At 40.8% G+C, this 14,728-nt stretch overlaps 1 protein-coding gene across 1 annotated transcript in view; it reads right to left on the bottom strand.

Annotated features, from left to right (window-relative positions):
* Positions 1–5,500: 5,500 nt before the first annotated feature.
* Positions 5,501–14,728, bottom strand: part of FAM124A (family with sequence similarity 124 member A) — a 41,464-nt gene continuing 32,236 nt past the window's right edge. Inside the window, exon 4 of the mRNA XM_085215920.1 lies at positions 5,501–9,804. Coding sequence (XP_085072046.1) covers positions 9,001–9,804 — 804 coding nt within the window. The 3' untranslated portion in view covers positions 5,501–9,000. The remainder of the gene's footprint in view (positions 9,805–14,728) is intronic.

The following is a 14,728-nucleotide window of genomic DNA, read 5'->3' as shown; positions in this document are numbered from 1 at the left end:
TACCAGGAGGGTTGAAATTTCCATCCAAGTAATAGAGGAATTTGTGACAGGCAGCCGGCTTACTGCCCTGCGCTCTAGGGCTGGCTCACAGTGGATGCTCGGCTTGGTCCCAGCACAGCTCCAACCTCAGCAAAGCCAAAGGCCGTGGCAGAGCCATTCAGGTCACCAAGCCATTTGGTGACTAGGCTCATCAGTTCTGGGAGTGAAGGGAGGGCAAATGAAGCAAGCTGATTGCAGAGGAGCCTAGCATAAAACCAAAATGCACTGCAGAGTTGGGTAGCGTTTGACTGGAGCAAGGCTTGAGGTCTACCACCCTTTGAAACAAGTATCACCACTCACACAATGTGCTCCTCAGGGACTTTTGGTTCGAAGCACCCAACACATCTATTGGGAGCAGACATGGCATTGCTTCTTTCTGCTGGGGGCACCATGCTGGGTCACCCAGTACCCTGATGCGGGCCTTGGGTTACCACCTGCTGGGGATGGCAGCTCCCTGCTCCATCACTTCTGTTCAGGAGAGCCACGAGATGGCACTAGTAACTCTTGCAGGCTGGTGGCTTTACCAAAAAAAAAAAAAAAAAAGCTAAAAAAAAGGTTAGAAAATAGCATGCTGCATTGCTGTGATCCCCTTAGAAAATGTACAGGCAATCCATAGTCACCTCTCTGCAGTCTTAGAGCTGATTGGGTATTTCTCTTACTGACCAGTCAGCTTTGGCTAAAACCATCCCAGTTACCATTTTACTATGTATTAGCGGTCAGCAGTTATTACTTATGCTGAGAAAGTTAAATTAACAGCCTCCATCTACCAAGCTAGTTTGCATTTTATGTCTCATATATTCAGGAGGAAAGTAATTAAAAAGGACAAGTGATTCCAAAGTGAGCCATGTTTAATTCAAAAGGCTGAGTCAAAGCAGAGGCTGAGTGCATATGCTCAGTTATTCATCTCTCTGACTTCATTCAGATGCTCTTTCTGTGGCTGGAAACAACACATTCCATCTGTAAGTGTCGGTGGGCTGAATATTGACCTCCAGCTCCAAAGCCAGCCCAGCATTGCTGTGACCCACTGGTCACAGGCATACTAGTCAGCATCTGGTCTGGGTTCCCTCCTGGACAGAATATCTGTGGCTTTAGGACACCATTATTCCGTTTTGCAGGAGAGGCTGCTGTCTGTGATGATGCAAGAAGTGTTTTTACAGCATGATCCTGATGTTTTGTGTTTCATGCCCCATGGGATGCCCAAGAGCAAGTGAGAAGACAGGAGGGTGCAAAGTCTGATCACGGAATTGCAGAATGGTTCAAGCAGGAAGGGACATTTGCTCCAACTCCTGCTCCAGAAGGGACGCACAGAGCAGGGTATCCAGGACCATGTCCAGGCAGCTTTTGAAGATCTCCAAGAAGGAGACTCTACAGCCTTTTTTGGTGACCTGTGCTAGTTCTCTATCACCCACTGATGGGACAACGCTGGAAACAGAGGCAAGCAGCCTTGATGTAGGATTAAGATTGTTCTCTTAGTGGGAACAATCCATGGTATGAAAGGCATTAGGTATATCTTAGGGAAAGATATTTGAGGAGGCTCAAAAGAGAGCCAAAAATCAAGAAGTGATAATGAATCCACTGTCTGAACTTTCGCCCTGACCCACTTCCATTTACCATTGCAGACATTTTCCCACCACAGGATTTACAACGCCTTCACAAGAACATTCCACACCTGGATGTCTCCCTCGTGTTCACGTGCAGGTGTCTCCTTCAAATTATCTGAGCAACCTGATTTAGCTGTGCATGTCCCTGTTCATTGCGGGGGAGTTGGACTAGACAACCTTTAAAGGTCCCTTCCAACTCTAAGGATTCTATGATTCTATGATCTCTCATTCTGTTCATTCCTGGACTCAAGGCGGCAAGATCCTTCCCAGCTATTGAAATAACATTACCCAACACTGCACTGAGTTCATCTGGCACGGGAAGCATTCAATAAATGACCTCAGTGAAAGCTGCAAATAAACATGAATATCTTTTCACATAGCATACAAATGCAGCACTGTTTGTTGCCATAAGGTGTTGTGGAAATCGGAGGAATGACAAGAGGTTCAGTGGGGAATTTGACAAATTCATGGAGGATAAATCCATTGGTAGCACAATAGAGCAGTAGGTCACACAGTGATCTGAACATAGGGTTGGCTCAGGAAGTACATAGGTCCTGTGTAAATTCCCCAGTTTACACTGTGCTGAGTCCTGGAAGCTGGAAAGGGATGCTCTATACTCAAAGGACACAGACTGTTGAGAAAATTCTTTACCAGAACAGAAACCATGTTGAGTCAGTCTAGGGAAGAGTCAACATGGTTTTATATGGGAAATCACATCTCATAAATCTATTAGATACTTCAGAAAGCATCAGCAATGATGCGTACAGCTAAGAACAGCTTTCCAATGCCTTTTCTCAGAATCTCTTGAAGAAACCATGCTGCGATAGTTTAAGAGGTAAGGTTACGTGAATAAAGAACTGATTAGAAACAGGAAACAGAAAGCAGAAATAAATAGTTCTGACAGTGGAACGGGGTGGGCAGTGGAGTCACACAGGGATCTATACTTGAGCTGGTACTGTTTTGCATGACTTAAAGCTGGAAAAAGGGTGGGTTCGTGAAAAAGAAGTGTCTTGAGGATATTAAGTATTCAAGATAGTAAGGATGATGGACAACTGGGGAAGCTGCACAGGAGTCTTACAATACACAGCAACTGGGCAATAAAATGGTAGATGAAATTGTAAATGAAACTATAGCCAATTCTCAAGTAAATTGTGTTGAAAAATAACTCTCTTTACATACACGATACCTGGCTCTGAGCTGACTTTTACTACTTGGAAATGGACCTTGGGACTACATAAAGTTTTATGAAAAGTAGCTCAGTAGCTCAGCTGCTGTCAATGAAACAAATCACATTTTACAAATTACTAGGAAAGTAATGGAAAACAAAATGGAAAACAACTTCAAACCCTTCTGCAAATTGACAACAGACAGATTTTCCTATATATGTGAGTAGATCTAGAAGCACTCAGCAGTATAGAAAAAAATACAGAGGGGTAAGAAAGATAGACAAAGCATGGAATGGTTTCCCAGGAGGACAATATTATAGAAACCTATAAAAACATGAGTATTCTGGAAATGGTGAACAAGAGAAAGTTATTGAGTATCTCTCCCTGTAGCAAATCTTGGGTTTATCAAGGGGTGTTAAGAGCGGGCAGGCTTAGGAGATGACCCTTTCTGTAAACAAGTTTGGCAGCAGAACTTCCTTTCACAGGATGCTGCCAATAATAAATTAGAAAGCAACTGAACGCAAAGGAGGAAAAACATTTACAGAAGTTCCTTCGATGTCACCACAGGGTTTCCTGAGACAGACATGAGGAATCAGAGTCACCCATGTTTTGGGCAGGGCACCTGCACCTTCCTCTAGAAGCACAAAGCCCCATCCAACCTGGCCTTGAACACCTCCAGGGATGAAGTATCCACAGTTTCTCTGGGCAACCTGTTCCAGTATGTAACCATCCTAATCACTCCCATAGCCTTTTGGTATGTTCTTATGAAGGTAGCTCAGGTGTACAGGCTTGCCCACTGCAGTACTTACTACCTAGACATGAATCTGCAGGCCTTGAAAAGCTTCTGAAAACAATCACAAGATCTTATCTCCTTGCTGATAACAATGTGGTATATTCAGTATTCTGATTTCTTTTTCCATTGTTTAGACATCCACAATTTTTCTCTGCCTCCAAAACTCTTTGCTGAGACAGGATTGGACCAGCAGATACAGACAAAGACCAGGATAGCTCCATGCTGCTGGGCAGATGGGATGGCCAGTATCAAATTCTCAGGCTGATGAACCTGGAAATAACTTCTAAAAAAAAAAAATCTCAGCACTTTCAGAAGTAAAAACATGATTAGATATGTGATGGGACAGTTGCACAACTGGAGCTGCCTTGGCTGGATACAGGTTCTTTAGGAAAGGCTGGAAGATAGTGGTGGAGTTTGTGCTATAGGCAGCTGAGCAACACAGATGTATGCATATTTGCCAGGGAACAGAGGATGAGACAGCTGAGAGCTCATAAGTCAGGAGAAGCTAGCAAAAGAGATATTGTTGTGGGCATGTCCTACAACTCACTCAACCAAGAAGAAAAGACAGACAAAGCCTTTGAACAAGTGGAAACTAGCTCAGAATGGACTACAGCAGTTACAGTTTTCTGTAAATGAAAAGAAAGCTGTCAACTGGGTAATCCTCAGTCCTCACACACAAGCTCTTCAGTCACAAGATCTGCTGTCAGGTCTTCCAGGCATCTGTGGCTAGTAGCAAAGTTTGAAGGAGAAAGGTACTAATCACATTAGGGAATGACTGCATCACATATTCAATGAGCTGGACATATACAAGCCCTTAAGGCTGGATGGGCTACTTCTGATAGTGCTGAAGGATCATTGTGACACTCCTTTTTGACAGTTTTGAAAGACTGTGGTGATTGGTGAAGTCTCAGATGGCTAGAAGAAAGGAAATGTCCTAACTTTTAAGAAGGGCAACGAGAATTTGAGGAACTACATGCTGATCAATCTAACATCAATCTCCTGGAAGATAATCATGAAATCTTCCTCAAAGTCATTTCCAGGCACAAGATGAATAAGAAGGTGATTGAGAACAGCCACAGAGAACATGGAATATTCTGAGTGTGGATTAGGAAATTATTCTTCCCAATAAGCGTGATTAAACACTGGCACAGGTTGCCTAGAGATGCTGCAAAATTGCCATCTTTGGAGGTTTTCAAACATGACTGGATGAGGTTCTGGCCAACCTGATCGGGCTTGGAACCTTAAGATTTGAGCCTTCTTCCAACTCAGTATATTCCATGACTCTATAACGACAGCTTTGAGAAGATGCTTTGGACTAGACAAGGCCCAGAGGCCCCTGCCCACTCCTCATGTTTCTGTGGCCGATACCACAGTGTCAAACCAGAAAACCAGAAAAACTAAACGAAGCCAAACCTACATAGCTTTGCATGTACAATGTAACATTGACATGCAGACAAGTCTCACAAGAGGAATAAAAGAATATATATTAGATATCACCACATAGATGGAAATAAAAAGGAAACACTTATGAAGATCAATGTAGATGAAATAAACCAAGATGGGGTTTAAGCACACAAGATAGCAATGTTTGTCACAGTTCCTATTTCATCTTCCATCTTTACTGGAGCAAATGATTTATAATAATACAAAGAGAAACAAAAGATCTGGTCTGCAGAGGCAAAGATGAGCTTAACATAAAAATATTTTTGCTATGCCTTTGTTGCAATTATCCCACTGACAGGCACTGGGGAGCCTGTGTCACTGCGTTCATTCTGAAGCCTAGTTAATAGAGTCAGTGAGTCTGCAATACTTCATAAATGAGCATACAGAAGAATAAGCACAGATGACTTTTTGTCTCTATTTTATTTAACAGAAACAACACATTTTAGGGCGAGAAGGAGAGAAAGTCCAGGGAAAACCTGCAGTTCTCAATACATTATTCATAATTTAACTTAAACAAAATGATACATAGGTAAATACCACAAAACTGTGCATATTTAGCTTTCTGATGAGATCAGTGTCATCTTAAATAATGGAAAGAGAATGAATATTAGCTTCAGTGAAACACTCTTCAACTTCTGGCTTTCTCCGTTACAAACAAAATGTTTTATGTACACTATCTTTGCTGTTTTTTTCCTGTCAGTAAAACACTCAGTTATTTCAAGCACCATGAATGTAAACAAAGAAAACTTTCATCTCTAGTTAAGTACCAGTAAACAGAACAGAAAACTTGGAGACAGAATCAGTGGAGACACCATAAATTCAGTCTGTGGAAGTTCATTTGGCTTTCTTCCTGTTAAGACTAATGGGATAAAATCTGAAGGTCAGATGATTGGGGATCTCCAGGTTAACAGCACACATAAGCATCGCAGTTGTCACTTGAGCTCTCCTATTCTTGCTTGTAAACTTCCAGTACCAGTGTTTCCTCCGGTGTCAGGAGATGACCCCAGATAGACTGAATTTCTTCCTGCAGAGCTGAAAGACATTTAAAAGCCTACTCTTCATTAGGTAACCCAATCAGCTTTTGTCAAGAGCTTGGATGTTGGTCTGATTCCAGGATCTAACAAATGCATCAGCTGAAATCAATTCTCCGAATACTTTGATTTCATGTCCAGATCAAATGTTACTTGTGTTATTAAAATATTTTGAGATTATCTTTTTTCCCCCCTTCTAAATCATAGAATCATAGAATCACCAAGGTTGGAAAAGACCTAAAAGATCATCCAGTCCAACCGTTCACCTACTACCAATAGCTCCCACTAAACCATGTCCCTCAACACAACATCCAGTCTTTCCTTGAACACCCCAGGGTCGGCAACTCCACCACCTCCCTGGGCAGTCCATTCCAGTGCCTGACCACCCTTTCTGAAAAGTAATACTTCCTAATGTCCAGAATACTTCCTAATATCCAGGAATGAGAAATACTAAAATTATAATAGTATATAAATACTAAAATTTTATCAGATTTGAACCAATTTTACGCCGTATCTAAAAGTGGCTAGTGTTCATAAAGTGTCACTCCAACAAATACAGAACTCTAGTCCATCATTTTTCTTTGTACTATCACAGATATGACAGAAAATCATAATTTCAAACCTGTGGAGCCTGTCTGTCCTGGGCATTGCTGCTTGCAGAGTGATTTCCAAGCTACTGGAAAACCTCATAGTGTTTAACACATATTCTGTCTGCAGAGCACAGATGCATATCAGGACAAATTCTTCATTGGTGCTACTTCTGGTCCCAGACATTTCATAAGAGAATGGTTTACCAAAAATTGCAGCAAACCTAAACAGCTGTGAGGACAGGAGAAGACTGATAACCTCCTATGCTCTTACAGCCTCAACAGAATTTCCTCTTTATACATCATATTTAGCACAGAAGACCAGCTTACCTCTGGTACACACCACGACTGCATCTCACAAAGAGGAGACTTGCACTTAAGCCTGATGCCTTTCTCTATGTGGAGAAAGTAACAGCAAAAAGAAAAAGTCTTGGGGAGTGATATCCAGACCTCATCTGGATTTGAGGTACAAGTTTAATGGAATTTCCCTCCTTCCACTATAAACACGTATTCAGTTTCCCTCAGACTTTCTTCCAGAACTGTTTGCACAACTGCATTTACTGAAATAATTACAATGGGCCAGGAGATCTGTTCCAAATTTCACAACTATTATTTAGATTATGTGTGTGATAATTTAGATTTGTTTGTTTCTTTGTTTCTTTAAAGCAGCAATTCTTCACAATGAGACTCCCTAGTAATATTAACATTTTTCTTCACAAATGCATTTTTATTCAGTGCCATCAAGGTAAGCCTTCATATAACTTCATATAACCTGTGTATAGATCTCATGCAGCATCTAACATCCACCTTTTAACACAGCCATTTTCTTACTGACTAGACCAAAGCTGCAGTCAGTGTCACTTCTCTCCGGCACAAAATTAAGTTTTCAGAATCAGCATGACGCAATCTATAAATCTGACTTAGAATCAATCACAGAATGAATCATAGAATGGCCGGGGTTGGAAGGGACCCTAAGGATCAACAAGTTCCAACCCCCCTGCCACAGGCAGGGCCACCAACGTCCCCATTCAATACTAGACCAGGCTGCCCAGGGCCCCATCCAACCTGGCCTTGAACACCTCCAGGGATGGGGCATCCACAACCTCTCTGGACAGCCTGTTCCAGCACCTCACCACTCTCTCTGTAAAAGACCTCCCCCTGATACCCAATCTAAACCTTCCCTCCTTGAGCTTAAAGTTGCACTTAGCTGCCATATTAATGGCTTTTTACTTACAATTTATTCTTTTTTGAATATCAATTTGATTGATATGGGCTATCAAGAAATCAATTTGATCGTAGCAAAATGGGCTATCAAGAATACGTATTTTAAAAACACAATTTGAAAAGCTAGTAAATTTTGACTTGTTATCCCTTTGGACAGACTTATATGAGAAGAACAAATATGCTTGCTCTGGAAATATGAAGAATACATCTTTGCAATTATTTTTACAAAAAAATAACAACCCTTAAAAAAATGAAGTTGTTATATATTTTGGATTGGTGGTGTAGCAAGGTATAAAAGGCTGGGTTATTTTTCCTGTTTTGTATTCCAAAAAGGTAAACTCTGAATTGTCTGAGTTAGAGGTAGTAAATATTGTTTACTTGAATTACCACTGGCTTACATAAAGCAGTTTGGACTACAGTCCCAGCTGGAAAGAACAGGCAGATGAGTAGAAAAAGTTACATAAAATTTCCAGTTTGGCACTTTCCATACTCTGTACAGTCAAAGCAAAGATATCCAGTGGAGCTTCCTCTTCCCTGTGGAAGGAATGGAGCTTCTTTCTTCCCAGCAGTGTAAACTCTCAGATATTAGACAGAATGATGGGCAACCTCACAGGCTTCTCTGAGTCTATGGAGACACACTACTGGGACCTGCATCCTTATAGAAACGTTTGGAACTTGCAAGCAGAAAAGAAGATCTCTTTGTACTCCCATCTCTCTGAGTTAAGGGAATTTCTCTGAAAATTTAAAGCAGCTTGGTGTCACAAATTACTCTTCAGTCTGTGTCAAAGAGAATTGGATTATTACACACCTTTTCTGGAATTTTATTCACCAACAGTCTAAGGATCAGTCATAGGAACCCTGTGCCCTGCACTGGCACGGACAAGCCTTTGTGCAGATCATCTCCCCCTGTGCAAAGGTACTGGGCACCGGCACAGACTGCTTTCTGGTACATACTTTGGGGACATTCATCTCTTGAGGGATCCAGGAGCTTTCTTCAAACATCTAGTGTACTCCTCTGCATCACCTTCTCTTCCATGAGAAAAATCCTGTAAGCTCAAGTAGGGCCCAGTCATCACAAAAAAAAATTTGTCCTGGAAGATGCGAGACAGAGAAACCTCAGATGTAAAATTCTTCATCATTAGTTGGTGAAACTGGGAAAATACTACCACAATCATCAAGGGAACAAGGGGCTGTTCTTGAAGACTGTTTGGGCTGCTTAGAGAGAGATGTTGCCATGAATGAGCTGGATGACCACTCAGAGAGAGATGGCAGCGAACCATCCATAGGATCAAAGGTACTGCACACAGAGGATACAGGCCTTCCACTGATAGAAGCCTTTGTACTCATTCTGCAGGCTTGCTTCCGTAGCGGAAGAGAGGCTTCCAAGTCATTGCAAAATCTGTTAAGGCCAGAGTATGCAGAGACCACAGACAGGTCTGAGAAGGACAGCTTCCTCCCTGTGTCCACATCAGTCTCTTGTGCATCCTCCAAGTCATCGATGTTAAGCCTAGGGCTGCATCTCCATGTTTTTAACCTGGTTGCAGGTGACTCAGTATTTAAAAACTGAAACGCTTCACTGAAATGGGCAGTCTCTGAGGCTGAGGAGGAACTCACTGTAGGCAAGCAGAACAGAGACTTGCTTCGTTGAAATGACCACAACATGCTGGAGGCACTGCTGGATCTGCGTGTGAAGTCTTCTTGATCACTGTGTCTGAGGTCCTGCTGGGAGAAACCAAGATAATGACCAAGGCCATTTGCATGATGCACCTTGTTTTGACTCATTTCTTTTGGCGGTTCAGGGACAGATTGGTGGCTCTGAGGATGAAAGCCTGGCAAAGTGGTGAAGTGGGAATCTGTTGACACAGATGGATATGGATGCTTGTTCTGCTTTGCAGACTTCCTACACCAACTGCGTGCTTGCTGCAGCAGGAGAAGGAGAAAAGAAGATCATATTAATACAGAATTGGCAGTCTTACAACTGTAAGTCTCTGATGCTGAGTTGTTACTGCAAATAATTACGAAGCACACTTCATTCAGTATGCTCACAGCAAATGTTTCACTTCAATAACAAAGAGAAATCACCCTGCCAAAATCCCAAATATTTACATAAGGAGCCTTGAAGGAAACAAGAATAAATGGAAGAGGATCCCTGTCTTGCAGGCTGAATTACACTAGCTTGAAATCCTCACATAATATTGACTTGTTCAGATTCATTCATATTCTGCTTTCTAACATTAATACCCTAGTGACAGCTAAAGAACAAAAATAAAGAAATGGGAGATGTGTGGTACTACCATTATTCCTCATTTCTTTATTATTGTGGTGCAAATGTTTTTATTTTTCCTCTGAGACATCAAAAAGCCTTTAGCAAGTAACTTAATTCTCTGACATCTCAATGGGAATATACCACTTCTTTCAACAGGGACATTATCTCTTTCATCCAGTTCACTGAGCAGAATACTCCAGAATCCACTCGCTCAGTAAGATAGCTGCTAAGGATTTTAAGGACAGCTTTAGACATCTAACTTGCTTGTAGACACCTAGGATGAAGAGAGCTGATGGTTACGATCTGAATCTGGTTCCAAATCTCATCCCTCCAGAGGAATTCAGTTGCCTACCTGCTGGATTCTTGAACAGTTGTTACATGTGGAGAGCCAATGTCCTCAAGGAGCAGCTAGAGGCCAGGTGAATCTCATACGGGATTAGACACTGATAAGTAAACTAAGCCCCTAGTGTCTCAGCAATTATAAACTCTTGTCATCATCCCACTCATCTCAGCAAGGCTTTTAGAAGTTTGCATTTTAAAAAGTTTGGTTGAGATTTTTCTCACTGGGATTTTTCATGTAATACAAAATGCTTGATTTCCATCCCAAAAGGGAGAGGAATTAATGGGATGAACTACAAAAACTCTTGAAAATAAACACTTATCTCAGCTATGGGACTTGTCAGTCAGAAATAACAGAGGAGGAGGAATTAGAGATCTCGGTCACTATGCACTATTAAAGTGACAAAGCTGTGAGAAACATGATTCTGAGCAGTTTCAAGTTAGGTAAAAAAGTATTCATGCAGTGCATACCTTACACTAGTAAGGCCTCATCCAGAATGCTGCACGTGACTTAAATCACCTCTATATGAATAAGAATAAATTCAAACTGAAAAAGATGCAGGCAAAAGAAAAAAGAAAGATAAGATGAATTATCCATTAAGAAACATGTATGACAAACTACTGAAGGGTTTCTAATCACATCAGTAGAGTCTTCTGGGGCAAGTAATGGTAAAGATGGAGCTTGATCATTTTACAAAAGAGATTATATGGCATGACAGAAATGGATGAGGCCCGGCAGCCAAGGAGGTCATTTTGTTATCCCCTTTCTCTAAAAGAACTCCATACACTGCTGCTTCAAACATCTTGCTAGTGCACATCATATTATCTTAGTGACCTAGATCTGTCACAACAATCTTCTCTTTCTCATTGCAGTGATTTTACAGGAGGAAAATACAAGATAAAAAAGAAAAAGAATTTTCATGTCTATACATTTTTTTGCTTGTTTCTGATTGCCTATCTGGAGGTGATTTACAAGACAGCCAATCCTTAGGAATTCAATTAGGCATTGTTGATGAATGTAACTATATATTCGGGTGTATCTGTAATGAAGTCTGTTAATCCATAACCTATTTCTGTTTAGCAAAATAAGATGTTTTCTTTAATGCCATAAAGAACTACATATATTCATGAGTAAATTAACCACAGTTTCATAAACTGACAGGGATTCATGGGTGCAAAAGAATCAAATAAAATGAGTTAAACTGTCAACAAGCTATGACTGAATGTCACTTTAGATGTCTTTATGCAACATCAGTTTATTTACACAGTTGATGAGTTAATTTGCTTAAGAAATTTCTCAACAAGATAAAAGATTTGTGTCCGTGAAGAAAATACCAGCAGTTTCTTAACTGAAGACACTTCTGGGTAACCCAGAAATGATCATATGACATTCTGAAAGTATAAAGCAAATCACTCCATTCTTTTGATGGGCTTGTACAAGACAGCACTCTTTATTATATTGCTGGTTGCACTAATCAAGGGTACTCCTTTTTTCTATGCAGTAACTCTGATATCAGATATGCCATGTGGAATCAGTTACAACTCCTGATGAATCAGCAGGAGTTCATGCTTCTCCTACTTTGCAGAGAGAAGATTGTGGATTGTCTGACACAGTTTTGCTCCCATGCAATGTCTTTGGTTTCAGCAGACCTGTTGGTAACAGAGTTATTCTTGTTTATGAAAGGATAAACAATGGCAACACTCAGACAAAACTGACGTGGAAACACAAGGCTTTTGGGGACAGATCTGACACTTTCACAGGGGTGAATTCTGTGGGCACTACGGAAGTCTTGCCTCTAATAGATGATCTACGGAAAAGGAGGGATCAGGCTCTTAAGCAGGGTCTGATGTGACAGAACAAGGGGAAATGGTTTTAAGCTTAAAGACAGTAGATTTAGGCTAGATATAAGGAAAAAGTCTTTTACAGTGGGAGGTGGTGATGAACTGGAACAGGTTGCCCAGAGTTGTGGTTGATGCCCCATCCCAGGAGACTTTCAAGTGAGGCTGGATCAAGCCATGGGTAACCTGGTCTAGCTGTGCAAGTCCCTGTTCATTGCAGAGGAGTTGGACTAGGTGGCCTTTAAAGGTACCTTCCAAGTCTAAGAATTCTACGATTTTGTGATCTTCAAGGTCCTTTTCAACCCAAGCCATTCTATGACTCTACAATACGCACATTCAGCTACTCTTCAGCCTTCTCTCTGCTTCTCAGCTCTTCTCTTGGCCTTTCAGTTCCATGGGCTGAATTTCTTTCTGAATTATTTCCTTTATTTAATTACCTATCTTCAGCCTTCTCACCATTTGATTTCTCCATTGCTTGCTGTCTTGCCACAGCCTGACCCAACTGCTGGCATCAGGAGCAAGCTTGGTGGAGATGCTGGCAAGAAGGATCAGCCACTTAAGACAACAAGACTTGATCTAAACGGGTCTGCACAGCTTCCACCACACCAAGAAAGTAGGTTTTGATAGGAACTCCAAATTCAGGGAGAGAGATCTGCCAGACCCTGTCAAAAACACACACATCAGAACTGGCTGTAGATTGAATTGATCAGCTCTCTGACAGAATGGGCTTTCTCATCTAATGCTAATCTGCTACTCATTTATAATCTCTGCACAAATCTTTGCGAAGCAGGGAGGGATTTAGAGTCTTTATGCATTACAATAGGTTGTAGAAGAATTTCATGAAAAATAATCCAGGAATGCAACAAACTTGGGGTGAACCTCACAGAGAAGTACTTTCAGCTTAACAAGGGCTGCCCATACTGGACAAGCATTCCACAAGTGCTCCCGTAGCCTACTTTAAGTTACCTGCTTATAAATAAAAAAGATCATAACCAGTGAAATAATGGGCTGTACTGCAATTATGTCACTATTGCAAACACAGGTTTTCCCAGCATTACTCAATAGCAGCATGATGGTGTTTGTTTAATCAGTGAATTTAAACTAGTGGGATTGATTCAGAAATAGAATATATTAAAAAAAAAATCAACTAGAGAAAAAGTAGCAAAGGTTAGTCTTTATCATCACCATAGTAAGTTTTACTTGTAAGGTAAAATGTATTCAGAAGGACAGAATATAAAAAGACAAAATCCACAAATGCAATTTAAATTTGAATTGATCATATTTGAAAAGTGGTATGTTGTATGTTTACAAAACTAGAATGAGTGTCTTGATATATACCTTATCAAGAGCTTTTGCTGGATGTAAAGAGTTATCAGAGATCTTACTACGCCATGAAATATAACTGCATCAGTGGAGAAGACAGAGATAAAAAAAACAGAAATCATCTCCCATCTGAGTTATAGACTGACTCAGCTATGTCCCCACCAAAACTAATCATTAGTACTAAGAACTCTACTGCCATAGTGAGACTGTGCTTCTTTCCTTTATTTTTCTACCCTATCTAAAGATATTCTCCTAATTTAAAGAGTCTATCATCTGTGCACCTTCTTTTTTCTGCTCACTAGCCTTAGCTTGCCAGCCACACATGACTAAGCCAGCCCATGACTTATTAACCTCTCCTGCTTCCCACACTGCACTGTCAGGCATGCACATTCATCAGCTCTTCAGATGCCCCTGTGAGCGTTAAGCCCAGAGGCAGCCAGGAATTTGGATAAGATCTATGAAACCAGCAGTATATTCTGTGTACCAGTATCTGGTATAATCTTAGCCACAATATTTACATATTTTTCCCACAGCTCCTGCTTCTGGGCTTAGCAGTGGTGAAGCAGAGTGGGTGTCTTCCTACCCATAAGTGTTGCTCTTAATTCTTGCTTACCCCTTAGCATTGGTTGGTATACAGGTACACCATTGGAGCTAACTTGCCAACATGCAAAAGTTACTGTGACAAAACAATTTTAATTGGTTTCCAAACAAATGAAGGAATGAAGTCCATTATATTAAACAGACTTATCCTGCCCATAAATAACCTTATTTTCTCCTGCACTGACTCTATTTGAGCCTTTTGATAATTCCATTTGCAAAATGCAGTTTTGAAGAATATGAATCAATTTGGCTGGCAAGTATCTGAGTACCTGTGAGTGCACAAAGAAGAACAGAGGTCACATCTTGTTAGTCTAATCATGGAATTATGCTCCAATTTCAAACATTAATCACTGCCTGTTATTGACAGGGTTATATATGTATAATTCTAAGTATAACAGTTAATTGTACTCTGTAGAAAAGTACAAATATCAATAGCTAGTAAATAAAAATATTCCATTAATCACTAAGCACCAACTT

Source organism: Meleagris gallopavo, chromosome 1, assembly GCF_905368555.1.
Source record: "Meleagris gallopavo chromosome 1, MGAL_WU_HG_1.1, whole genome shotgun sequence".
Lineage (NCBI taxonomy): Eukaryota > Metazoa > Chordata > Aves > Galliformes > Phasianidae > Meleagris > Meleagris gallopavo.
Note: the sequence above shows the minus strand (reverse complement) of the source record. Positions and strands in the feature narration are given on the sequence as shown.